Raw genomic sequence first — 25,865 nt, 5'->3', positions numbered from 1 at the left:
CACTGACAACATACTAACAATACTAACAAATAAAATACCCGCTTGCATACGTAATTTTAGTTTGAAATTTTATGTTTACAAAATATAGTTTCTATGTTCTTTTCATTTTTATAAGTCCTTCCTTCTTCTTTCATCTTAAACCGAATTGGCTGGAAAATCGTCTCTTTTCTATAACCTTCCTTTGAAATATTTATCCATCTTTCTCTGCTTCGTTGAAGTATTTACCGTTGTTCATATAGTTTCTATAACGATCACGTCCAAAAGATCACGTCGAAAAGAAATCACGTCGGAAAGAAATCACGTCGGGAAGAAATCACGTCGGGAAGAAGTCACGTCGGGGACACCAATGTGCGCAAACGGGCTTGTTCTTCACTTTTCTTTCTTCGGTCTCAGTTTTCAACGCCTTGCAAAATGAAGAGAAACAATAATTGTGCACTTTTGTTTTATTAATTCAGTTTCTTCTCTCTAGTGATAAGCAAAAAAATGAATAACCGTCCTGTAACTCAACTCAACCAACTCAAAACTGATGCATTTTTCTCAACCTAGTCAAAAAATGAAACGTGTAACTTACAAAAAATGTGAGATCATCTGAAGGCAAGCGCGAGACTAATTTAGTTTCTCGCGCGGGCTTGCGATGATCGAAGCCAAACGTCACAATATTGCGTGTCGATGCGTGACAAACTGTGAGGCGGGAATTTATTGGTCTGACATAGGAGTTGCTTGTTACATCATAGAAAAAATAACGAAAAGTCGTCCACTAAAAGTTTTCGCCGACATTCCAGCTTTATTCAGCTTAAAGATGCCACCAAAAAAGCATTCAAAATTGCAGCTCTCCTTTGATTTATTTTTTTGTTGCGTCTAGTCAGGATTTCAGCCAGCATGAAAGTGACCAAATGGCAATGCCTGAACGAAACGAAAGTGTGCCACTGCCAAAAGGCGTTAGCACGATCAGGGAGGTGGAAGAACCGAGCACGGGCAGGATAATCGCTGTTAAAGGGAGAAGCTATCAAAAATCGTGGGAGAGCGAATTCCCGTGGCTAGAATACGATAGATGCAAAGATAGAGCATTCTGTCCGATTTGCAACTATGTTGCAACTGCTTGATCTATTTGCAAGAAATGAAACAATTTCATTAATGCTTCCAAACGTGGTCTGCATTGTGCGGAGTGATCGTTCAGTGCACTCAGGCGCATAAAAACCTACTTGCGATCTACCATGACGTAACAGCGATTGAACCACTTCCTAATTTTAAATGTTTATCAAGCTGAAGCTTCACGGTTACAACTTGACCAGTTGATTGACAGTTGGATTGACAGAGCTGCTGTTCACAAAAATACTTTTTCCAAATGTTAAGTGTCAGAGCAGCAACGTAACAATAAAATTCACGATATACCTCCTGTGCTTTGTTTTAAAGTTGCTTTGTAAATTATCGAGCTACAAATCAGGTGTGAAAAAACAGTTGCATCTACGAAACACGCTTAGTAAAAATCAAACAAAAACATGCAGTTTGAAAGTTTTTAGGTTGCCATATTGTGCTATCCGCCACCCCGTGTAAAAATAAAAGTCGGCGCCTATGGAGGGGGTTAATCCTTTTTTTTTTCAAATTCGACTTTAGTCCTGAGTTTAGGCGTAAAATTAATACAACGATATAACCTACCATACTCCCCCAATTGTTTTTTGACCCACAAACCAAATATGGAGAGATTTGGCTCCACGGCATTTGGTTAACTTGTACATCTGTGGAAGACCAGCCAACTTGACCCTATATCCAATCAAAGAAGAAGGTTTAAAGTTATGCGTTTGTAAGCATGATATTTACTGACAAAGTCATTGTTCTGTGACAAATGCTGTGTAGTACCCTTGGATCAATTTAATGTGGCAGCCGACTCTTTATTTTCTCAATTCAGAATATCTGCATTTGTGATACGCTTTTGCATATGGGCATAGTTATGCGCTCAAATCAAAATGACCGCTTTTCCGTATTTTACGATTAATCCCAGACCAAAAAACTGTTTACGGCTGTCTTGCAACATTTTTGACTTGTTTTGGCACAGTAGCAAACAATATTTGAACTTAAAACGCCATAAACAAAAAGTTTGTCCATGCAATGCATTCACGGTAAGAGGGGGTTTTAGGACAAAAATTTCAAAAAATTGCACCAGAGGTCTTATAGTATACTGTTGTATCCTAAAATCAGGGCTGAAATTAAAATTACCCCCTAATAGTAACATCACCATCCAGGTATGAATCTAACTCCGGAGGCGAACGAGAGATCCAACGAACGATGTTGGAGCTCCTCAATCAGCTGGATGGTTTCGACTCCCGTGGCGATGTGAAGGTGATCATGGCAACCAACCGGATAGAATCCCTAGATCCTGCCCTTATCCGTGCAGGTTGGTACCATGGTAGCAAACCAGTAATGGTGTCATTGGGTAGTTGTCATAAACTTGGTTGTTTAATGCAAAGTGCTACCGGTAGGCAGTGGATTCTAAAGAAAACTTTGTCGAGGAATTTTGAACTATTGTTTTTACACGAAGCTTCGACTCTATAGTTGTTGAGGTTTAGTTTTGCTTACTGAAGAAATATGTAGAACAATGATGATAAAAATCTCCAACAAAACGTCCCAATATCTCATTCACTTGTTGATGCAGCGTTGCAGCCACAGATGTCACGCTCACCAGAATAATAAGTGTGACTATGACTTATTGGTTAATTACATTGCCCAAAATTTTTGATTTTAATTGCACAGGATGTGAGAGTCGTTTTAGGGTATTTCAAGGCCCCTGATTCCGAAAGTGCACTTGTTTTTTGTATATTTGCCTTTAGTTTTTGAGATACAGCGAAATGATTCTTTTCCCAGTTACGACTATCCTACCCGTAGACTAAACGTCTTGTTGTTAATAACATGGAAGTAGTGAAGTAATCCCAGGCATATTTCTTAGTTATTTTGCAGCTATTTGGTACTGATCAAGTTGATTACAAAGAAACAAACAGTTATTAACGTGTACTAGCCTAGTAACACTCTAGATACTAAATGCAAGATGCAGAATAGCCTGTTGAACGTGCCTTTGTAATCTTGTTGACTTCAACAATATCGGTCAAAGTAAGCTACTAACTACCTACAGAATACATAAATTATTTTTCTTAAGCTTATAGACAAGTACGAACAAAACAAAGCTATTGGTGAATAAACGCACCTCATTTGCTCAAGTGATGGGTCGTAGAAAACAAGGAAGACTTAAGAAAACGAGAAAAAGGCAAGTTGAAGAGGAAAGCAGCAAGATGGGCTTGACAAGAGAGGACGCGTAAGGGAGATCGATGTGGAGGCAGAGTGTAAAGGCGATTGCAGCACTTGGAGGTGAATCTGGCCACCCTCGGGGACAGGGACACCACCTGATTAAAACTAGATTACTACTACATTTGGTACCCATTGAGTTACGAAGGCCTATATCATTGTAGAATACACACTAGACCAGTGGTTCCCAAACTGGGGATCGCAGAGCATTTTATAGGGGGTCGCGAAGCTGTTGCTCATGCAACAACAAAAGTGAATGTAAGTAGGACGAGGTACCGGTCCGCTAGCCATTTCATTCGGATTGCTTGTAGCGCAACATTATTGCATCAGTATGCGTCCACTGTGATGTAATAAACGTGACTGTAGGACCTACAGTCACGCTATTCAAGGACTATTTGCTGTAAAAGTGTAAATTGAAACTCTATTAACGAAGTACCTTGCATATTAGACAACAGAGATCAGTCAATACTCGAGATTGCTAAAAATTAGTTAAAGGGAGCATCGTTCCATGGAGAAAAAACGAAAATACGTTGAAGAGTACACTAACCTTGGCTTTACTTCTTTATTGATCAATGGTGTTGAGAAGCCACAGTGTGTTCTCTGCAACGTTGTTCTTAGCGCAGAATCATTGAAACCATCAAAATTGAAACGCCATTTAGAAACCAAACACACTCAACATGCTAAAAAGGATGCAGCATTTTTTAAACGCCATGAAGCTGGTCTCAAGCGGCAACAGCTTGACGCTACTGGAAACTTTCATCAGGCAAATGTGGCTGTAATTCAGGCGTCCTATGACGTCGCACTGGAAATTGCCAAAGGAAAGAAACCTCACACTATTGGGGAAACACTTGTGAAGCCATGCTTGTTAAAAACGGTAAAGCTGGTTCTCGGGGATGCAAGTGCGGCGAAAGTTAAACAAATCTCTCTTTCTAACAATACCATCAAGAGACGCATATCGGATATGTCCAAAGATGTAACAGTGCAAGTGATGCAGGAGATCAAGGCCTCTCTGATGTTTTCATTTCAGGTGGACGAGACAACAGGTGTTAGCTCATGTGTTCAGCTTCTCGTTTTTGTCAGGTATATCAATTCCGGTGACTTCAAAGAGGAGTTTCTTTTCCGCAGTGAGCTGGAAACTACTACAAAAAGTGCAGATGTTATAAATAAGATGACAACTTTTTTTGAATCTGCCTAACTTGAATGGACAAATGTTTGTGGAGTTTGTACCGATGGCGCCCCTTCTATGTTGGGATTGCAGTCTGGCTTTCAAAAACAAGTTAAGGGGCTTGCGCCTGAAGCAAAGGGAACGCACTGTTTCATTCATAGATATGCGCTTGCCAGCAAAACATTACCAGCTCAACTAAAAGATGTATTGAATGATGTGGTGAAAGTCTAAAATTTTATCAAAGCAGGTGGTCTCAGCTCACGTCAGTTCAAAGAACTTTGCAAGGATATGAACTCAACACACGAAACGTTGCTTTTCCACACATCTGTTCGTTGGCTCTCCAAAGGAAATGTTCTTAATCGCGTTTATGAGATGAAGAATGAGATTCAGGCATTTTTAGAATTTAAAAATAGAAGGGATTTTTGTCGTACTTCAATGATGATAGGTGGATGAACTGCTTGGCAGACATATTTGAAAAATTGAACTGCCTACATCTGAAACTTTAAGGGAAAGACACAAATATTATACAACTCAGTGATAATGTTAAGGCATCTGTCTCAAAATTGAAAAACCGGCAGCGAAAAGTGCATATTGGGAACATTGCTATAATTGACAGATTGTCCAGTGTTTCTTGCATCGAAGAAACGGGTGAAGAGTTCAAAGATTTAAAAAAGTTGGTTGTGGCACACCTGCAGACCATGGAGTCCGAGTTGCAACGTTACTTTCCAGAACTCGAAGAGCAAGAAGCTGTACTTGTTCAAAATCCGTTTTCTGTTTCTCTGGATGCAAGTGGCATTCCTGATGAAATACAAGATCAATATTTTGATCTTAAGAATGAATCATCTGCTCGCATTCTTTACCATGAAAAGTCACTCTCTCAATTTTGGTGTGAAATGTATGATTCATACCCACAGATTTCTAAGCTGGCTTTTTAAGTATTACTGCCCTTCGCCACTACGTATCTAAGTGAGAGTGGTTTTTCAGCTCTTGTGCATATGAAAACGAAGGAAAGAAATAGAATGGATGTGGAAGACGACATGAGACTGGCTCTGTCTAGCACGCAACCTCGATTTTCAAGGTTAGCTGCAGACCTACAAGGTCAATCATCGCATTGATTTGTCAATAAATGCAAGAAAAACATTTTTAGTGCTGCCTTTTGTTGTATTATTTGTTAATAGTATACTTGCATTTAGGAAAGAATATAAGTGGGGGTCGCGGTATCTACAAAAATTTTTAAAGGGGGTCACTAAGACAAAAAGGTTGGGAACCACTGCATTAGACAGTTATTTTTTTAAAGTAACTGCTCAGAATCTTGGCATCCGAGCCAAGAATGTCATGTTGAAGGAGACGAGGGGCTAAGATTTCAGCTGCCTCTTTTGATAGCTTTATCTCTAACTACTTCAGGTGGTTGAGCTAGTTTTGAGGGAAAGGCAACCTTGCTCCAAGACTCTACCGCAGTTATTGAGGTTACTCTCGGTCATGCCTGTCCTACATATTGTTTCAAGCAAATCGTCGCTTGAAACAAGAGGGCCAAAGAAAAAAACAGAAATAGGAACATCTATGCTATGGTTGCCTTGCAGACTCCATGTGAGCATATCACAACTTCCTTTTGTGACGATGCCATTCGAAGATGTTAACCGTGCAGAAGTATCAATTGTGGTGATTCCATTGCTCTTTTTACGCCAAGGCACTCTGAACTTTTTAGCCTTAACTTTCCTCAAGCCTAGAAACGTATTTTAGTGCAATGTTTGCATACTTTATGAGGAATCCAGCACTCATCTTGATCTCTAAGCCTAAACTGGTCATTTTTCTACCTTTCTGCCCTTCACAATAAGCATTTCGTCTCAGGTGGCTAGAAATTTTCGTGCAATGCTAGTTATACATATGTAAGTGCAATATAAATGTTAGTGCAATTACTTTAAAATGTAAAAACGCCTAAAAATGGCTTATATTTATGAGCAAAAGTAATTTTTTGTTTAGTTTAGCATTACTTTATGTTATAATTCAAAAATTTCAATTTTGGAAACCGACTTTCTGAAGTCTTTTCATCTCAAACAATTTATTTCAATAAATTTGTTGGGTAAAAATTTAATTTCTATACGGACAATACACATGGCTATTATCTTGTAAAATATTTTGGCTCTGTGTTTTCATAGCTCCCGTTATTAGCGATTAATTAGCACGGGGCTAAGATAGCCGTGACGTGCTTTCCGCGTTCGAAAACAGCTCGTAAGGGTTATAAATGAAACATTTATTTTGGTATTTGCGTTTTGTCCTGAGGTTTGAGTGAGCTAGTGATGGACGTTTTCGAATAGTTGAGGATTTGAATCTACAGTATTCTAGAATAATTATATCGAATCCCATTCGATATATTTCTCCCTAAGAAAATGAAGCAGATGCTAAATAAAATAATTGCTTTGCAGTGCTTATAGCTTTCCAAATATTTTTGTGTTGAAACGATATGTCAATTTGACAGTGGCTAGCTCTGTAAACTAATAAGAGACTCGTACAATACAGTTGCTGTTCTAATCCCCTGTCGATAAACAGCGCGACACCCACTGACAAAATTTTATTTTGCTCCCCTTGATACAATACAGTTATTCATAGTAAGTGTCGGCTGCATAGCCGAGTGGTGAGAACACTGAAACGGCAATCGAAAGGGCGCCGGTTCGACACCGCTCAAGAGCATGCGGCTGTGTCTGTGGCAGGACACTTAAAGGCATGCCTGAAGGTGGACACGAAGATTGGCTTCCTTGCCTTCTCGTCCACTTAATCTAAATCTTCAACCTCCGGGCGTAAGCCTGGATACGACAAACAAACATTCATACTAAGTGAAACAAAGCAACCGGTATCGGTTTTTATACTGATTTACCGTCTGCAAACGTTAAAACAGTATAAAAAGACTACCTAGTGCGTCACACAAGAAAACAATGCGGATTAGTTTTGGTGTTGAAGCGTTAGTGAAGCAAACGATCATCGCACCAATGGTAACTTATGTCACTGTTAGATGCAGGAGCATTGACCAGACAGATCAAATACTGGGCATTTATTTTTCGTTGCGTTACTTCCTTTGAAATTAACATACATTCACTGTGCAAAATCTTTGCCGACGTAAAATTGTGGATTGTGAAATGACGTCCGCAATAGCCAAGCAAAAATTTTGAACATATTTATCTGCCGTGATTCAAATCTTTACTACTTGAATACACATAATTTTAATTTCAAATTTTATTCCAACAAAACATCATGCACATGTTGTTTCATTACAATGGTAATGTCTCAGTTTTGCCTTCTTATCAACAAGAGCTTCTAACATTTTGTTAATTTGAAAGCACTGCAGAATACAGTAGGCTACTTAATTTAGCGTCTGAAAAAATATGACATGTGACATTCATAAAATAATTTAATTAACATTCAGTGAAATAGCGAATAGCTTTACTCTCCCTAAAGAAACTTTGTACCATGAAGAAGCGCAATCTTCGTGCACCGACAACACCACAACAATTACAGCAACATATGATTTATTGATTAGGCCTGCCAGCACTTCACTAACTATGCCTTGAACAGTTCAATAGCCTACTCATCAACTAGTAAAATTAGTTCAAAAACTGCTGAGCTTATGTAGCATTTCCAGAAAAATCGATCAAAAATCAGGAAGTAAACATGAGTGACATACAATGCTACATAATTTTCTTACACCTGTATGCATTACATGATTCACTGTCGTAAATGATACAGTTTAGAAGAACGTTTTATCAAGGATTTATAGAACTCTCTGTGGTCCAACAGAAATTCCAAGTGGACCACCAGTGGTCCACCTGGACCACGTTGAGAATCACTGAACTAGATAAATGCAATTATGACATCAAAATGGTAAACAGTGCTGAAAATGAGTAATTTTAATACTTCAAAGGTTTTGGGTAACGATTTCAAAAATATATTGTCATATATCTCCAGCGGTAGAGTCAATTCGAAAAAACTAAGTGCATTTTGGAATCAGGGGCCTTGAAATGCGACTCGCACATTTTTTGCCAATAATTTTTATTGGCTTGTGTTGTGGATTTAGCAAAAATGATGCGCAAGCGATAATTGTGATATCCACGCATTGCGTTGTCGGGTCCTCCAGTAGGTTGAGGTTTTAATGAGGAATGACCGTATCAGGTCGCATCGATCGGAAGATAGAGTTCCCAATGCCAGATGAAAGGACGAAGCGGAGGATCTTCAACATCCACACGGCCAGGATGACGCTAGCAAGTGACGTGAACGTGGATGAACACGTGCAAGCCAAGGACGACCTCTCTGGCGCCGACATTAAAGTATGCTTTTCCTTATTACGTAACTATTGGTGTGTGGTTGGTGATATTATTCTTCCATTTATGCAGTATCAGCATGTCCTCCACAAGTCGCGATCCTTGTTTAGTTTCATGGTTGAATGCTTCATTCTGTTGGGCCGTTGATGTATGAAGAAGATGTGATTGTTCATCTTGTTCCAGGCGATCTGCACCGAGGCAGGACTGCTCGCTCTCAGAGAGCGCAGGATGAAGGTCACTGGAGACGATTTCAAGAAGTCCAAGGAGAATGTCTTATACCGGAAGAACGAGGGAGCGCCCCAGGGTCTCTACTTGTAACCATCCGAGCTTCTTGGATATGGGGTTGTCTAGAATCTAGATCACCATGGCAACCGTCGTTGTGATTTCTTTACAAAATTTTGACTGAACTTTCGTTACATCCCGGCCACGTTCTGCTGCCAGTTGCCAAGAGTGACTGACCATTGCAATGCTCACATAAGCAAACAAACTCAAAATGACTTGTATTTTATATTTTCGAAAACTTTGGCGATAATTAATATTTACAGGATGGCTTTGTTGGTTTAATAAAATTGTTACGTCACAACGTAGTGGTCGGCATATTCGTCAATCTCGTCCCAGAAGTCACACACTTCGTTGAAGGGCTGCGTCATCACGAAGTCACCGGCTCCCGCCAGCTGTAACGCCTCGTAGTGTCCAGTGATTGAGCTTTCCCCTTCAAAATTGTTCCACTTGACTTTTTCTCCAGCGGTTAGTTTGTTTATCTGTGGTTAAATTAACAAGGTTACAACCACCACTAGTGGCGCTGTCGACAGGTTCATGTCACAATTTCTGCAAAGCATAGGTGCCACTGCGAAACCAAACTTTTTAATTTGCCAAAGATTGAGCCTGCTTGTTTTATTATAAGATTTTAGAAATAATCTTTAGTCTCTCTGAACACCAAATTTTGAACTTCTGTTTAGTTTTCTTAAATGATTAAGATTGTGGCTTAATAATACGACAAACAGATGATTGATATGTTTGTTTGTTTGTTTATCTTTATCCTGCATTGCGGGAAAGCGGGCTTGAGCGCTATGCATCGGTGTACGCCTTCCGACGTACACCTGACCCACGCTGCAGCCGACGGCAATGTCTGTTTCCGGTTGTCTACTCTACTTATGACTTAAATTTGGTACTACCCATTACTCGAAATCGATCACTAGGTAGAGGCAATTATCGTAAAGTTTCTTGCCCAGAGAAACAACAGCAAGTGCGGGTGGCTGGAGTCGAACATGCAGGCTCTCGACTGCGAGCCCAACGTGCTAACCACTCGGCCACGGCTGCCGATATGAACTTAATGGTATTGAATAGCATTATTTAAAACAAATACAATAGGCTATACTAACAAAATAACAACATAAACTCAAACGTTCTCGGCTAAAACTCTTTGCCCCTTCCAGGAAATACATCTAAACAAATAATGGTAGTGGCAAGTGACTGAAATAAATACTGTAACTGCAATATGCACTGAGCTAAGTACAACAAGAACAGATACCGTAGCCTACCAAAGATGTTAACATTTTGTGGCGGATATGGAGCAGTAGCCTACACGCATGTAACAATATATTTGAACACCGGTTAAAGCGTCAAAGGCATAGTATAGGCCTACTACAAGTTTTCTTGACAAAATACAGTAATGAGGAACAACAGCAATTTTGTTAAAAATGTAGTGATTTTTGTTTATTTTCATGTTGAAAGAAAAAAAAAATTTTCATTACGATACGTTGTAAAATTCTAAACTTCAAAGGTTGGTTTAGATTAGAATCTTTATCCTCGGACTGACAAAGCTTTGATAGGTTACTCCTGGTAAGCTTAGTTTCGCATACATAGGTAGTAGGCTGGCTCAAAATCTCGAAAAAATTTTTTTCGTCAGTTTGTAACATTGTTCCTTTTGGTAAATGTATCTCCTACACCAAATTTCACAAAAAAATATTAACGTTTGACCCTGGTTTGAATTTTTTCAAAATATCGAGTTTTCGCTTATTAGTTCAGGCTCTTAGGGGAATCTTTAGGCTAAACGTGTTACACGTTGTTTTTTTGCATAGTTTTGCAGTTGGTCAACCCAACTTTGATTTTAGTGGGTGCCGCAACTTTTTGGGTTAGGCTACGTGATCACCCCCAAATCGGGGATTTCCCCAGAAATCACATTTCAGCTCTTTTTACGGCATTTTTGTGCAATTACATATTTGATTTTTGCATATTTTTACTTAAAAAGCACACACAATTAAGTGAGACAAAACAAACACAAAATAATTTGACTGATGACGTCATTGTGGCGTCATCAATTTTTTTTTGATTTTTTAACCGATTTTGGTCGTTTGCTGTTGGTTTTAATTGGAGTACCGGTGTAGCAGTCCAAGAGTTACTGCATGCCAAAAGTTACAAGAGTTGCCAAATATTTCATTTAAATTTTATTTAATTTTGTTTTAAAAAATAATTAAATTTTTAACCTCTCAAAAGATCAGATTAATAATTATAAGTATTTTGTAATGTTAACTGAAAAGCTTGCATTAGTTTGAGAGCAATGAATTCAAGAACAATTTTCGCTTTTCTATCGATTGTGAAAACGCCTGGCACCGCTATTAACTTTTGGACTGACAGTAACTTCCAGACTGCAACGCCGCAGAAGCAGTCCAAAAGTTACTGCTATTGTAAGTGGGTGTGCTTTTTCGAAATTCTTTTGGGAAAACTTGTAAATGGACTGAAACTTCACTTGGTCAGTAGATTAAACCCTCTGCAAGTGTGCGAAAGATGAATCCCAAGGATAAATATTCTCACCACGAAACCATAATTCTAGACTTTTAAGTTTCGTGCCACGTGTTTTCGATGGGAGTCCAACGGAAATTCATTGTTTTCATCACTTTCGTAAAAGCTAAAGCCTTCCCCGCGTGTGAGACTGTGATAGCCTACTCACTGAAGGTTGATGGCGTTTTGACTACCGGTTGGCCTACATGTAGCCTGAGTTACTTTATATTTCTTCAAAACGGTAGTTATGAAAAACCAGACCAAAAATAGGCTCAGTGCTTCATTCACTAGAAAACTTTGCTTTTAACTTTCATGAAATAGGCCTACATAAAATATAGTCAAAGACTATGTTCGTCAACTACAACTCAAGACCAGCGGCTAACAAGTCAGCCTTCAAATGCAAACTTTGCACGATATATTAAGGCCTGTTGCTGTACAGCTTATTAAATGCCACCGATTCACGCATAGCCCGATTTAAACTTTGAAATGTTTGGAGCGATGATCAATCAAATTATTTGTTTCAACAGAGCCATATAGCCTACAATGAGTCAATAAAACACTCATAATACTACATTGTGAATCGTAGGTTGCATTAGGCTATAGCACAATCAGGATGACAGCAAAAAACTATAGGCTAAGTGGTCATCTAGTCAATCACCTCCCCATGCAAATTTATTTGCCACCGCACGTAAGGCACGGACACAACTTCAAATGGTATAATACAAACAAATCAGTTTAAAATGATAGCCTACGTAAATTGTTAGATTACAAATTCAAATTTCATTCCAAAACAGCAACAATTTCTGGTACAAAACTCATCTTTTAACTTTCATCTTATTTTCGCTTCATTCCCAATTACGTTTCTGCTGTAAATCATGTTGTTAAGATGCAATGGTGGATAATTCTTCAAGTTCAACATGTTTCCAATGTTGAAATCATTGATACAAATCTGCTGCAAGCGTCAAATCTGAAAACCCTGTTTTAGTAACTTCTGGACTGGCAGTAACTTTCAGACCGCGTATACGCGGTCCAGAAGTTACGGTAACTTTCAGACCGCAGTAACTCCTGGACCTTTACACCGGTTACTAGAACCATTTTACAATTCCCAAAAGTAGTGTCGTGATGATTGCACCGTTTATGACGTCATCATTACATTATTACGACTAGACAACTTGAAATTCAGAAACCAAATGTAAGTTTATTCCGAAAAAAGCGATCAACTACTATCATTATAGGTTTTGCAAATGCTTAAAATTTTGAAATTGCAAGCAATAACAATAATACCAGTACAGTATGACGCAATAATGACGTCATCAAGGGTATAACCAGAAAAGCAACTACCAGGGGTGAATTTCCCTTTTAGCCATGCCACTTCAAAATTTAAAATAATATGTAATTATGATCTACAAATCAAATGAATAGGCAGGCCTACACGACACCAGATTATGCAATGTCTGAATCTTAACACTGTCAATTCAAGATGAAAAATTAGCGGTTTTCTTCCTCTTTCGTGATCACACAAGGAAATCTCAGACATGTCCAATGTTTGATTGCTAAGAGCTGTATCTAACGATGTAACAACAATCGTAGACAAGTTTGGATCGACTGAAGTTATCACAGCTTGTTGAACCAGTTGATATAACGCAGTTTTGTTGCTGTCATTTTTCAAAAACTCAGACTAGTTGAGAGGAAGACGAGTATTACTTGTGACAGCCACGTAACATCCAGATCGTTGCTTGTTTCTTGCAGAAGATTTGATGTTATTTTTCAGATATACATCGTAGACAATGCCAACACGATTGTACTTTGCTGCCTTGTCAGTAATGTAACGGATTACGATTTAAAAAATGTATTCTTCAAATGTTTTCACATTACCTCTGGGTTTTATTATTTGCATGAGTGCTGAACCGTCTATAACATAGACGCTGCAACTTGGTACAGTACATTGTGGACATCCAAAACGTTCTGAAAATGTGAGGAGAGCCGATTTTGTTGTAGATCTCAAAGAACCGTTTGCAGATAATGCTGTAGGGTACAATGCTACTTCGTGCTTGAAGAACAACTTTGAAAAACAGGACAGCAAGCATCTTTGCCACGAACATAGTTTGAAACAAACACTCTATGAAGAAGGGATGATTTATATTTGACTATGGGTTGTGTGTTCTTCTTTGGTATTCGCGTTTTGCCGAACAAGTCTAACGATACTTTGGTTATTGGTTCTCCAAAATTTGTATCTTCAAGAAAACTAGAAGATCCAAACGATTCAAATTTTGTTTTCCCAAAGTTATGAAGGTTTAGAAGCTGTTGCACACCTTCATCATTGGAGGCTTGCCTTGAGCACATTGTCAAAAGTTTTCCGGACGAGTCGGTGAAAGGGTTGCCAAGCTCTTCAAACGTTTGTACCAAACAAATCAATTCTTCACGAAACCTCTTGTGATAACCTTTACTTTCTTTGTGATGTAGCCATTGGAGTTTTTTGTCACTAAAGCCAATTTCTTCATGAAATTTTATCACCGTTTCTACAATCATTGGTTGAGAAATCATTCATCGTTTAACAACGGCATTGCACTGCTCATGATTCTGGTCAAGTGCCATTGCAGAAAACCTCTTACCGTATTTTGTAACCACAAACTTCCCTTCAGCAAAATGTGTCTTCAAAGTGAATCAGTTTGCTAAAATGCTTCAATCACGAATGTGAACTGATGTCCAACGAGCATAAAGGTGATGATTTAATGCAAAAAACCTAGGGCAAATGCTTTTCAGATACTTGCAGTACATTTTCCAATTTTGCGTTTTTTCCAATTTTGTACGTGATGACCCCGATAATTGCTAACCGGACAGACGTGTGCTAGACAGGTTCCCCCAGTTCCAACACTGACCCTCGCTCATCACGGCTCCAACGCTCACAATGCCTGTCCCGAGCAAGCCTGTTAAGCGATGGAGCTTCAGAAGGGCTAACTGGGAGTACTACAGCCTCCTCAGCAACGAAGCCACACAGTATATTCCATCCCCACACAACAACAACGTGGAAGAAGCCTACCAGGACTTTTGTCATGCAATAGCATCAGCGGAAAAACACTCCATCCCCGCGGCCGACAAAAGAACGACATGCCGTGCTGGGATAAGGAGTGCGAAAGCCTCTACTCCGACTTCCTCCACGCCCCCCAAGACAACGATACCAACCGCTCAGCCACAGCCCTGTTGGCCACAGCTACAGCCCAAAGAGGAAGGATTGCTGGACAGAAGCTGTTAAATCAATCGAATTCACGCACTCCAGCCGCATAGCATGGAGTACATTGAACAACCTAACTGGTAGATCACGTGCCTCTCGGCAAAAACTACTTAAGACCACAGAAGAACTTGGTTTAAATGCGGAACACTGGACGAACCACATGTGGAACACGGAGTTGCAAAACCACACCTCCACGCTCCGTGACTTCATACCCGACGCCGATCTCCGTCCACCGGGGATGTCCCTCACAAGGCTTGCGTGGGTCAAGCTTAACCGCCTGCGAACTGACGTCGGCCGTTTTTGTTCGGACATGCACAAGTGGGGCCTGGCTCCTTCACCAGAATGCGAGTGTGGTGCCACTGAACAGACCGCAGACCATGTCATCCACCACTGCCTAACCCACCGGCCTCCACACGGTGCACATGGTCTGAGGGTCCTGGACGACGAGACTGTTGAGTGGTTGATGATTTCCTGCCCTCCAATCTAGCCTGGAAAGATCTGCTCATACGCCAATGATGAGTAGTTTTTTTGGTAGTTACATTCGTGATAGGCCTATCACTAATCAACCTGTATAAAATACTGGTTATTGCCTATCTACTATACTAACCTGTACAAAAAACATCTGAAAAAAAATCACAAAACAAAATTATGACGTTATCCATGGTGCAATATTTGAATGACGTCATATTTGAAGAGAGAATTATTTTAGCATTGGTAACTTATTGTAACCAAAAAAGTAACACCAACAACACACAAGCGACTACAATAAAAAAAAAAAAAAAGAGTTAATGTTATGACGTCACAATGACGTCATTAATAACATAATTTTGGGTGATTTTTATCTCGTGTATTTTGTAGTGGCATTCAGTCCAAATATAAAAAATAACGTATCTAATTGCATAGAAATGCCGTGAAAAGAGCTCAAAATTGATTTGGGGGGAATCCCCGATTTGGGGGTGATCACGTGGCCCAAAAATTTGCGGCACCCACTAAAATTGAAGTTAGATTCATCAACTACAAAAAAATGCAAAAAACCAACGTGTAACACGTTTAGCCTAAAGATGCTCATTTTTGCCCCTAAGGGCCTGCACTATATCCCTGAAACTGCTCACTCGCTATCTTCTAATGCAGCGTGGTCCAACTACAGGTCCGTGGGCCCTACTTGGCCCGCGAGTTCCGTTTTTTTGGCCCTCGAACTGATAGTCAGCTTCAATTTAAAATAGCAATATCACTTCAATTTTTGTTTCTTTGTTATTGTAATTGACTAAAAAACTTAGTGAATGATCCTTTGTGATGCATAACAATACCACTTTGTTCAAAAAATTGTCTCATGGGCATGAGAGTTAGTACACAGCCCCCACCCAAAGCTTCAACTCTAATTAAGTGAACTTCAGAACGATCCGTTTTTGCTGTCAAAAAAATGGAAAATCCTACAAGTTTTTGGAAGTTAGTGTCGTCAAAGGAGAAGTTTTCCCCTTTTAAAAGATGCTGTTCTGAACCTGTAGGCCACTCGATGTTTGGAAGTAGGCTACATACATTTGCGAATGTACGTTTTCGGCAATGAACAATATTAAAATCAAAAATTGAAATCAAATTGGAAACGAGGCTCTTTACGCTTGCGTTCGCATGGCCACAACTACGATTCTCATGGATACCAACACTATTGTCTAAAATTAAAATCTAAAGTTGATGAAGTTAAAGATGATCCCCCTTGGCCTTTTTAGGGTGAAACAAGCTGTAGAGGTTTTAGACTTAGAGAGTAGTAACTATATGCCATAGGCTATGTATATAATTTACCAGCAATAAGCCTATGAATCGCTATTTAAAAATATTGGCCCGCAAGATAAAAAAAATAAAGTTTTTGGCCCGCGATGAAAAGTTCAGTTCAGTTGTTTTTATTTCTGACCATCATATCAAAACAATACACGTCAACATAGCAAAGGTCGAGAAAAGGGTAGAAGCGACAAAACGCGAACGTTAAAACGTGCTTGAGACCGAAGTAAGTTATTGATTTGAAAGAAATTTGGCACGGTCGCAACACCTTCAGAAAAATTTAAGATATACTGTTTTGCATTTTATGCTTCTCCCCTTTGGTGTAATTATTCAATATCTGCTATTAATCGTCTGAAAGTTGCATATAACAACTCGTTCAGAATTCTGTTCAAATTGCCTAAAATTTGCAGCATTAGTCACATCCAAGTAAACCACAACGTGAACTCTTTTTATGCCCTGCTACGGAAGAGCATTGCTAGCTTTGTAAATCGGTGTTGCAGCTCTTCTAACTCCTATATCAAAGCGTTAATGACCTCTGAGTGTTTCGCTCGTTCAATGTATTTACAACATTATAACTGTACAATGCTTGTTGTTTGATTTTCAATTATTTTATTTGTATGTGTGTGCTGGCGTGTTTCTATGGACCTCTATCTTCTGGTCTGAACCAAATAAATAAATAAAGGGAAAATAAAAAAAGAAAATGTTACAAAAAAACAATTAAACAACATATATTTAGGCTATAGCTTTATTAGCCCACATAGCTTTAGCTGATATATTTAAGATTTGTATGGACAGTTGCTATGAAGATCGGCCATGGTGCGTTATCAAGAGTGCTGATGGTTGTAAGGGGAACACGTCTTGATGCGTTTAGCTCATAGCAAAGAAGAGCAAGGCAGGCAAAGAAAACCCCACAAAGAAATCCTACCACGGGCAAAGCTATTTCAAGCGCAACGCACCATAGGCCTTGCACGACTCACAAAATAGATAGGCTATAACTTGACGACAGGAAACAATGACAAAAACAAATAAAACAAACTAGCAAAAACAACATCATCATCTTGCGGAAATTCAATTATACCCAGAGAAGTTATATCTTGAAGATATCAAGCGTGCTTTGATAAAACTTGCGTTGATAAAGTTGTTTTATATCAAGAAGTTGAACCACGCTGTTCTAATGCATTCTAGCACCTTAATGGACACAATAAGAGGCAGTAACACAAACTTGTAGCAAACAAAGTAGTTTAATTAGCAACTCCATGAACACAGACAAGCTACTAAGTACAAACAAAGTGCATACATTATTTTGCTTAACAAACTAGACAAATAAGCAAAACAAAGCTATCGGTGAACAAACGCAATTCTTTATTATGGTTGGCCTACTGAGCAACACCCTTCAAGGTACGAAAGCCGTTTATATAATTACAGAATACAAAGTTATGTTCTTCAGTAAAGTAGCTGCTTAGAATTTTATCCTTGTTGCGGAAGAACGTAATCTTGGTCTCGTAGTCAAGAATGCCACGTTGATCGAGATGAGGATCCAAGATTCCAGCTACCACTTTTGATAACTAAATCTTTAACTACTACAGTAGGTGGTAGAAATGGTTTTGAGAAAAAAGCTTGACCTTGCTCCGAAGCATTGCTGAAGGTATTGAGGTTACTCTCGGTCGTGCCCGTTTTACTATTGTTTCAAGCAAATCTTGAAACAAAAGAGGGCAAAGAAAAAACAGAAATGGCAACGTCCACGCAATGGCTACCTTGCACACTCCATGATGTTCCAACTTCTTTTGAACATGCTCACCGTACAGAAGTATCAATTTTCATGGTGATTCCTCGGCTCTCTTTATGCCATGGCACTCTGAACTTCTTCTTAACCTTGAGCCCATCAGAAACGGGTTTGAGTGCAATGTTTGCATACTTTAGGAGGAACCCAGGACTTATCTTGATCACCCAGCTTCATGTCAAAGTAATAATAATGCTTGTTTTTATATAGCGCTGTATCTATCGCAGAATGCGTTGCTCCTCTGCGTTGCCTCATGCAGTAAAATATAGCCTATCTGGGTTGTTTGTACAGCATCCTACTTGTCAAAGGCATATTTTATTAGCCTATATGCAATTTATTAGCCTATAGACCAGAAAAAAACTTCTTGCAGCAAAGACTTGGCCTTAGCAAAGGCTTAAAATAAAATTTCATTTGTACAAGTATCCATTTCAGTAGGCCTACCTTTTCAATATAAGGCTGCATTCATAAACACATGACTTTCGGGCTATTTTTCTTATCCGCCCCGATACGGCGATAGCTCAATCGGTTAACCGTTAGCGTGTCACTTCTGAACGAAGAAACTTCAAGACCAATAGCAGCGCTGGTTCGACTCTCGGGGTGTGCGCTTGAGCAACGCACGTTAAGGAATGCTCTCCATTCAGCGGCATCTAATGGATGGAATAGTTCCCCGGCAACAAAAATTCAACAATCGGAAACTTCACTTCAATCTGTCAATCTCGGTGACCGGGCCTGCATCAGTGATTCAAAGCCTCTACAAGTATGCGAAACTGCCAGGATTAAGCTCTGCAAGAAGCTTTCCCAGTCCGAAGATAAAGATTCAATCAATCAATGATGTAGGCCTACTGATTTATAACTGCTTTCATTGTGTATTCATGTCTCCCTTATGTTAATCACAGTTCATTTCAACCCTTGCTTGCGTTTTGAATTGAACTAGACAAGTGCAATTATGACATCATAATGACAAACAGAGCTGAAAACAAGTAATTTGCTAATTAAAATCTTTTGAGTAACAATTTCAAAAATATTTTCATCGTCGAATATCTCGAAAACTAGAGCCAATTCGAAAAAACTAAGAAACTAAGTGCATTTTCGGAATCAGGGCCCTGAATACTCTAAAATGACTCTCTCCTTTTGTGCCCAAATTTTTTTGTTGGTCTGTGATTCACTGGGGAACAATTTTGAAATTTTTTTTTGTTGACTTCGATTTTGCACTTGATTTAGGCTAATTCCGGCGTGCTGATTTCAAAAATGCCACCAGTTTTCTTCTATCACGTCAAGTTTTTGCTCTACAGCATACATCCAAAATATGCAACTTTTCACGAGTTTAGCCGTGTTGCTTTTCCATACGTAAAAGGAATGCACAAGCTAATCATATAGTAAGTTATATACAAGGAGGTTCAACTGAATTATTAAGTAAAAAAGGCACATGCATCGATTTAGGTGGATGCTAGGCTATTTCCCCATTTTTGGTAGGAGGATGCAATCATCCAACGAAACTAGATTACCGTGGTAAAATTGAAGTTAGTTGCTTTCCACTTTCAACCATGTATGTACTACAATCTACATGTTTGTTTGTTAGAATACTATCTTGTCTGCGTCTGCTGTTTCTCGTCGTCAGTGTCTAAATAATCCGGATTCCTTTTGCTATATTTGCAGCAGTTTTACTATTTTTAGCCAAAGAAAAGACGTCATTTGTCAAACAAGCCTACTTCACATATTTTAAAAATAAAACTTGGTGATCAAAATAAGTCTTGGGCACCCCACAAGGTATGCAAGCAGTGTATCGAGAGTTTACGGATGTAGACCAAGGGAACACGTGACAAATTGGCATTCGGTAGACCCATGGTTTGTGGCGAGAGCCCAAAGATCATTAGTCTACACAGTTACTTTTGCTTGGTGCAAACTTCAGGGTATAAAAAGAAAAACAAACGTAAAATTGAGTATTCAAGTCTTCCATCAGCTATATGTCCAGTGCCTCATTCAGTTGAAATCCTAGTTCCAGTTTTCGTTCAAACACCTACGCTCGAAGATTTGGATCATGATGAATGTTTTACTGATGAATCAATCATTCTTTATTACAAAAATATATGGAAAATCAGCAGAGCCCAATTGGCATATGCATTTCGCTCTAACTGTAGAGCATCATTACTCATTAATGCCTTATTCAAATAGAAACTAAACTGTAACTAATACAATAACAACAATAAATAATATAATAATAATAATATGTAATAGAAACTAAACTAAACTCTAACTGTAGAGCATCATTAGTGCCTTATTCAAATAAAATCTATTTGAATAAGGCACTATAATGATGCTCTACAGTTTGAGGGAAATGCATATGCCAATAGGGCTCTGCTGATTTTCCATGTATTTTTGTAATAAAGAATGATTAATTGATACTTGATGGAGAATCGCTGGCCTGCTGCTTCGTAGTCTGGAGATCCCCTAGCCTATCCTAAATGGAAATCAATATATGTATTGTTTTAGTGATGGCAGGCCTAATGATGAAGATTTTGAAATTGAAGACGATTCAGAACGTGGTGTATTACATCAACATGAGTTGAATGATTTGGCACGAGATTTAGAACTAGGAAAAAAAGCTTTGGAACTCTTAGCATCCAGATTAAGTTAAATGAGAAAAATTTACTTTGAAAAAGAGCGAAGATATCTGTCACAATCAAGGTGCAATGCCTCGCTATGGCTTGCTTTGTATCTTCAACAAGCGTGTTGTTTTGATTGTAGAATTCTGGTGCGATATGTTATTATCGGTTATGACCTGAAGTAACCTCTGATTACGAAATCTGTATTATGTAAAATGTGTTTTCTGGAATCATTTTCCCTACGTGACATTCTAGAGACTTCTGTTGTTTACATTTAAATGCTGCTTGATAGAACAATGGTTCTTTATGATGTAACCTTACGTAACCTTCTCGAAGTTACTGGACTGAACAACCAACTATAAATAGTGGTGTAGTTTGTGTAATTATTATTATGATGATTATTATGAGTTGGTTATTCGTTAAAGCATTGCCAACTGAAAGTGAAAGCAACTGTTTCAATTACCTCGTTTTGGCTTTTCCTGGCCGGTCAACACAAAAAATTAAGACTGGTGTATTTGATGGTTCACAAATTTGGCAACTGATCAAAGATAAACGTTTCAGTGGTTCAATGTCAGAATTGGAAGAAAATGCGTGGTTATCATTTAAAAACTTTGCCAAGGGGTTTCTTGGGAATACACGGGCAGAGAATTATATCGAAATTATTCAGAAGCTATTGGAAAGCTACAAGGAATTCGGCTACAACATGAGCATCAAGATGCATTTTTTGCATAGCCATCTTGCTAATTTCCCGGAAAACCTTGGTGCGGTCAGCGATGGGCAAGGAGAAAGATTCCACCAAGATCTGAAGGTGATGGAGGAAAGATATCAGGGAAGATGAAACTTGCATATGCTGGCTGACTATTGCTGGAGTATTAAGCGAGACTGCCCATAGCTTGAACATGCCAGGAAAAGCTACAAGCGTAAATTTTGCCCTAAAAGTCGCTCTTTATTTGTCCTGCAGAAGCAATATCCGTTTTAAGAAATAGAATATAGCTGTACAAATGTTTATTTGAAAACCATGGAGTTACTTTCGGTTGCTTGTAGTTCTTAAAACGTTTTATACAATAAACGCAGATGTCTCAAATGTTGTACTTTTTGTGGGTTATGAGACAAAGTGGTGGGTGCCTAGCTCAAAAACGTGACGTGATAGAAAAAAACTGATGTCATTTTTGGATTCAGCGCCCAAAAGTTAGTCAAAAACAATTGTTAGATCGAAGTCAACAAAAATTGTGTTCCCTTGTGTTATAGATTCACTGACTGCGAAAAGGCTGTAAAATGACACTAATAGCATGCACTATTAGTGACTCTCAGACTTGGAGTAGGGTGAAAATGTTCCACGTGGAAGTTAACAGGGGAAGTGACATCAAAATCACGTGGTCAAATTTTGAGAAATCCCCTGTTCAGGTACTGCTAAACCACTTCGAAATTTACTAATTTTTTGGAAAAATTCAGAATTTCTTCTTGGGTGAACCAGGGTCAAAGGTCAAAACCCAACAAAAATATTTGGTTTGCAAATATCAGTGAGCAAAATGGAACATTATTCCAAACTGACAAAATTTTAAAGAACATCAAGGAAAATGAGCCACCCTAATAGGTAGTTTCGCATACATATTGCATAGAGGCTTGTAGCGGACAACATATATAGTTTAACCTATCCGCTCATACCTAGCTGTGGATGCTTAACCTACAGCGACATTCCAGGCGCAGTGATGTGATGGGAATGAACAGAGAACACGTCTGGGCTTCTTGATTATACGTATAATTTTATAGTAGCAGTAAGTTCTTCACACACCACACAACTTAAAAGGTTGCAACCATCTTGATTACACATAGAATCGAACGTAGGCCTAATCCAAACCATAGGTTCATCACCACAACCGATCTGGAACCATGACTTAGATTCCAGCAAAAAAGAACTGAATAATGGATAGAAATGAATTTGAAGTAGCCTACTGGGCTACTGAGAAAAGAAGCCATACTTGATTACAACATAGATAACTGAATGCCGAATGCTTATAGAACATATTATTGAGTACCGGTAACGAATGGCATACTGAGAATTGACTGTGTCATGACTGACAATCGACTGAAAACCTTTAATGAAGAACTTTAGGCTACTTCTACGAAATCGGAGTGTCTAGGGAGCTGACTTTGTTCAGCCCCCATCTTATGGAGATGCCTCAACGTGGTGTAGAGGTGAACCCAGGCTGAAAACTAGGCTCATTCCTAGCAACTCCTGGGGCTAATAGACACACGTAAAAGTCCCCAACGGCAATCTCTTTTTGGCGGAAGAGGGCAATGTCTGATGGGCAGGCATCCTGTAAGGCGGGCCTCAATGAACAGAGCACCCGGCATCCCGTTGCAACCGGTTCCCCTGAATCAGCACGTTCCGATCTTATTGGACTGCAGTGGACATGAAGCTGGCCAAGAGTGTGTGCGTAGCCCTCGCGTAGTCACGACCACCTTAAACAACCACACAAGCAAATGGCCTTTGTCTCAAATTTGGACCAGGACCAAACAAAGCCCAATGGCGATGATATTACGGGTAACGGGGGCAGGCTTGGTAGAGCTGGAAGCCTCCAGCCGGGTCTCACACATTGGCGGCGGATCTATGATGATCGTCTCCCAATGAACTGCGGTGACATTGGGTTGCGGTAGCAAGACCCGTGTCTGGACTGGCATATCTAGGATTTCCCGCAGCCCACCCCACATGGGGAAGCCCCTAGAAAAGGTGGGGTAAACATCGGACACCGCAAATCTCATCTGGCCAGCTTGCCGCGGCTGGCGGATTACCCAAATAGCGGTCGACCTACACATATACCTATGAATACTTAAGCTACCCTTCACATTGGGTGCTTGGAACGTCCGTACACTACAAGACAAAAGCAACAATGACCGACCAGAACGTCGCACAGCTTTGGTATGTAAAGAACTTGCACGCTTCAACATCGATGTGGCAGCTCTCAGCGAGACCAGATTTGCTGGAGAGGGCAGGATAAGAGAAAATGGATCTGGCTATACCATCTTTTGGAAAAGAAAGAGCACTGACGAGCCGCGCATTCATGGTGTAGGATTTGCTATCCGTCCCCAGCTTGCAAACCAACACAATCTTGTCCCAAGTATAATCAATGAACGAATGATGACGATAAAAATTCCACTCACCAAGAAACGCTACCTCACCCTGATCTCAGTCTATGCTCCAACACTCACATCTGAAGGGGAAGACAAGGTCTCCTTTTATAACCAGCTCACACATACTATCCAAAAAGTTTCTTATCTAGACAAACTTATTGTGCTAGGTGACTTCAATGCCAGAGTTGGCAGGGACCATCACATGTGGAAGGGTGTCATAGGCCATCATGGTATTGGAAAATGCAATGCAAACGGAGAGTCTTTGTACTGAACAAAATCTAATCGTAACAAACACCCTTTTTCAATTATCTCACCGCCGTAAGACTACGTGGAGACACCCTCGCTCCAAGAAATGGCACACCCTTGACTATGTACTCACAACAACAAAAGACCGAGAAGATGTGAAAATCACACGCTCTATGCCAGGAGCAGATGACTGCTGGACAGATCATCGCCTTCTGATATGCCGCCTAAACATTGAGATCCGTAAACCAACTAGACACATCTCGGCAAACATTCCCCATCGTCGTTTTGACTGTAGTAAGCTGCATGATCCCAACACCTTGCAATCCTTCCAAGAAGCTATTGATAAAACCTGCATGATCTAAACCTTCCAGATAACGCCACAGTTGAAGACCAATGGACTACACTCCGAGACGCAATGTCCGCTGCAGCTGAAGCAACAATTCGTTACAAACACAAGAAAAAGCAGGACTGGTTTGATGAAAACGACAAAGAAATCACCAACCTTATTGAAAGTAAACGATGTGCACGACTCACTTTTGAAAATAATCCTTCTCCAAGCAACAAACTAAAACATCTTGCCAAAAAGGAATTCGTAAAACTCAAAACAAGTGGTGGCAACAGAAAGCTGAAGATCTGCAAAAATATGCCGACCAACGAGATATGCGCAGCTTTTACGCTGCGACGAAAGAAATCTTTGGACCGACTAAGTCATCGGTGGGGGGTCTAAAAGACGCAGCTGGCTCAAACATTATCACTGACACCGAAGGAATCATTGATCGTTGGAAGTCCCACTTTAAAACAATGTTAAATAACCACTCATCCCCTCACAGTGACCTTCTTCGCAATACTCCACAATATCCCACCCGCGATTGGATGTCCACACCACCTACACTGAATGAACTCAATAAGGCTATCAAACACATGGGCTATCAAACACAAAGCTCCGCGACCAGACAACATTCCACTAGAGTTTCTTCTTTACGGAGGACCCCAGGTAAAGGACCGCCTTATGCAGCTGATTCTTATGATATGGGAAACAAAAACACTCCCAAGCGACTTTAGAGATGCGAATATAGTTACAGTGTTTAAGAAAGGAGATAGAGAAGATTGTAACAACTACCGTGGTATCTCACTCCTTAGCATCACTAGCAAGATCTTTGCCCGCATTCTCCTTGATCGTCTTATCACGCTAGCTGAGGACGTACTCCCAGAGTCCCAATGTGGCTTTAGACCAGTGTTCCAGACAATGGTTCACCTAATCAAACGTCATATAAAAACCGTTCAAGTCTACTGAATATTACGTCATGCAAGTTGCTAGAAAATGTGCCAAAATTGCACCATCGTTCATAAGACTTGTGTCAAACCTGTTTGGGCCTGTTTAAACAGGAAATATTACATCAGCTTTAAACACCTGTTGGAATGACTTCATAATTGTCTTTCATTATTGCGTCACAGTACTGCATACGTGAATTTGAGATATTGCTATCTATTCTGGTCATTCGTAAAATGATTGTTTGAAAGTTGGCCGCACATTTAACTGTTGGCTTAG

At 39.6% G+C, this 25,865-nt stretch overlaps 3 protein-coding genes across 4 annotated transcripts in view; 2 read left to right on the top strand and 1 right to left on the bottom strand.

Annotated features, from left to right (window-relative positions):
* Window positions 1-9,352, top strand: part of LOC145767326 (26S proteasome regulatory subunit 4) — a 73,997-nt gene extending 64,645 nt beyond the window's left edge. The window contains exons 8-10 of the mRNA XM_082579127.1: window positions 2,241-2,392; window positions 8,621-8,775; window positions 8,953-9,352. Of these exons, the coding sequence (XP_082435253.1) occupies window positions 2,241-2,392; window positions 8,621-8,775; window positions 8,953-9,087 (442 nt within the window). The 3' untranslated portion in view covers window positions 9,088-9,352. The remainder of the gene's footprint in view (window positions 1-2,240; window positions 2,393-8,620; window positions 8,776-8,952) is intronic.
* On the top strand, window positions 3,803-4,769 carry LOC145765961 (protein FAM200C-like). The gene has a single exon (XM_082577617.1). It carries the CDS (start codon window positions 3,803-3,805, stop codon window positions 4,487-4,489), a length of 687 nt encoding a protein of 228 aa, XP_082433743.1. The 3' UTR covers window positions 4,490-4,769.
* The window catches only part of LOC145767325 (crystal protein-like), a 245,208-nt gene continuing 228,684 nt past the window's right edge, over window positions 9,342-25,865 (bottom strand). For both annotated transcript variants that reach the window (XM_082579124.1, XM_082579125.1), the window contains exon 10: window positions 9,342-9,530. In XM_082579124.1, coding sequence (XP_082435250.1) covers window positions 9,342-9,530 — 189 coding nt within the window. The remainder of the gene's footprint in view (window positions 9,531-25,865) is intronic.

Source organism: Aplidium turbinatum, chromosome 3 (genome assembly GCF_918807975.1).
Source record: "Aplidium turbinatum chromosome 3, kaAplTurb1.1, whole genome shotgun sequence".
Taxonomy (NCBI): domain Eukaryota; kingdom Metazoa; phylum Chordata; class Ascidiacea; order Aplousobranchia; family Polyclinidae; genus Aplidium; species Aplidium turbinatum.
Note: the sequence above shows the minus strand (reverse complement) of the source record. Positions and strands in the feature narration are given on the sequence as shown.

Excerpts from the sequence above, each read along its gene's own strand:
- LOC145765961 (XM_082577617.1), top strand. The coding sequence starts at position 3,803 with ATGGAGAAAAAACGAAAATACGTTGAAGAGTACACTAACCTTGGCTTT.